The sequence below is a fragment of the Stegastes partitus genome, unplaced genomic scaffold, assembly GCF_000690725.1.
Source record: "Stegastes partitus isolate 25-593 unplaced genomic scaffold, Stegastes_partitus-1.0.2 Scaffold1137, whole genome shotgun sequence".
Lineage (NCBI taxonomy): Eukaryota > Metazoa > Chordata > Actinopteri > Pomacentridae > Stegastes > Stegastes partitus.
This window is the reverse complement of record NW_007578868.1, coordinates 254,569-255,757: the sequence shown is the minus strand read 5'-3', so window position 1 is coordinate 255,757 and position 1,189 is coordinate 254,569. Positions and strand designations below refer to the sequence as shown.

At 43.7% G+C, this 1,189-nt stretch overlaps 1 protein-coding gene across 1 annotated transcript in view; it reads right to left on the bottom strand.

The window, feature by feature from the left end:
• Positions 1-157: 157 nt before the first annotated feature.
• The window catches only part of LOC103368271 (uncharacterized abhydrolase domain-containing protein DDB_G0269086-like), a 20,819-nt gene continuing 19,787 nt past the window's right edge, over positions 158-1,189 (bottom strand). The window contains exon 10 of the mRNA XM_008296593.1: positions 158-1,189. This exon is cut by the window's right edge and continues 12 nt beyond it. Coding sequence (XP_008294815.1) covers positions 667-1,189 — 523 coding nt within the window. The 3' untranslated portion in view covers positions 158-666.

Here is a 1,189-nt window from a genome sequence, read left to right as displayed (position 1 = left end):
CTACATCTGATGGTGGAACATCTTTCTACATCTGATGGTGGAACATCTTTCTATAGCTGATGGTGGAACATCTTTCCAGTGATGGTAACATCGGTGAAAATGTTGTGGCTTTCAGGTTTCTTTTTCCAATTTGTGTAAAATGAACAAGCAAGTTGAGTTCAGTCAACCCATGATTTTATAATGCAGTGAACAAAGAGCCCACAGTGAAGAAAAAACTCAAATCAAAACACCCAGAGAAACTGCTTGGAGCTCAGAGAGTTCATGTTTAGAATATTTATCTATGTTAAGACCTGTCAAAGATGATAAATTAACGACCTTATCTGCTGATTTCTACTAATTAAAGTTCTTTTCAAACAAAAACTAAAGCAAACTTGTATAAATCAAAGACAACTGTTGTATTTTATTGTTTAAAACCTTGAGCTGTTAAAAACTAAACAAATTCCTGTTTCATGATGTCACTTAATTTTACGTGTTTCATTTAAAAACGTGTCGTAAAACAAACTAAAAACGTAAATAGTCAAATATCTGTAGTATGTGCAGCTTCCATTCTCTTTTTTCATGGAACAAAATAAAAACACCCAGAAACTGCTCAGAGTTCAGTGTTTTCTGAAATGACCAATCAGAGTCCTAGCACCATTAGTGAGGTCATCGCCCCGCATCGTGACGTCATTTCTTCTTGTCGCCGACGCCCCTCTCTCTCCTGACCGCCGCCATGTTTGCTTTGTCCTGCGCCGCCGCCGGAGCTTTCGGCTGCGAGACGTTGGGTTTGGCGGCGTTCGGTTCGAGCGGCCGCTGCCTCTCCGTCGCCTCCTTCTCCATCCTCTCTCTTCTCGCCGCCATTTCCCTCTCAGCTCTCTCCAACCTCTCCTGGGCGACTCGTGCTCTTTCCCTCTCTTCCTTCTCCATCTTTTCTTTCATAACTCTCTCTTTGGCGACGCGTTCCCTCTCCAGCCTTTCTTTCTCTGCCTTCTCTCTGGCGATCCTTTCTTTCTCGAGTCTTTCCTTTTCTTTAGCGACGCGTTCCTTCTCCAGTCGTTCTTTTTCTGCTCTTTCCTTTGCAATCCTTTCTCTTTCTTGCCTCTCCTTCTCAGCTCTTTCCCTTTCCTTGGCAATACGTTCCCTCTCCAGCCTTTCCCTCTCTGCCTTCTCTCTCGCCATCCTCTCTCTCTCCAGTCTCTCCCTTTCCAAT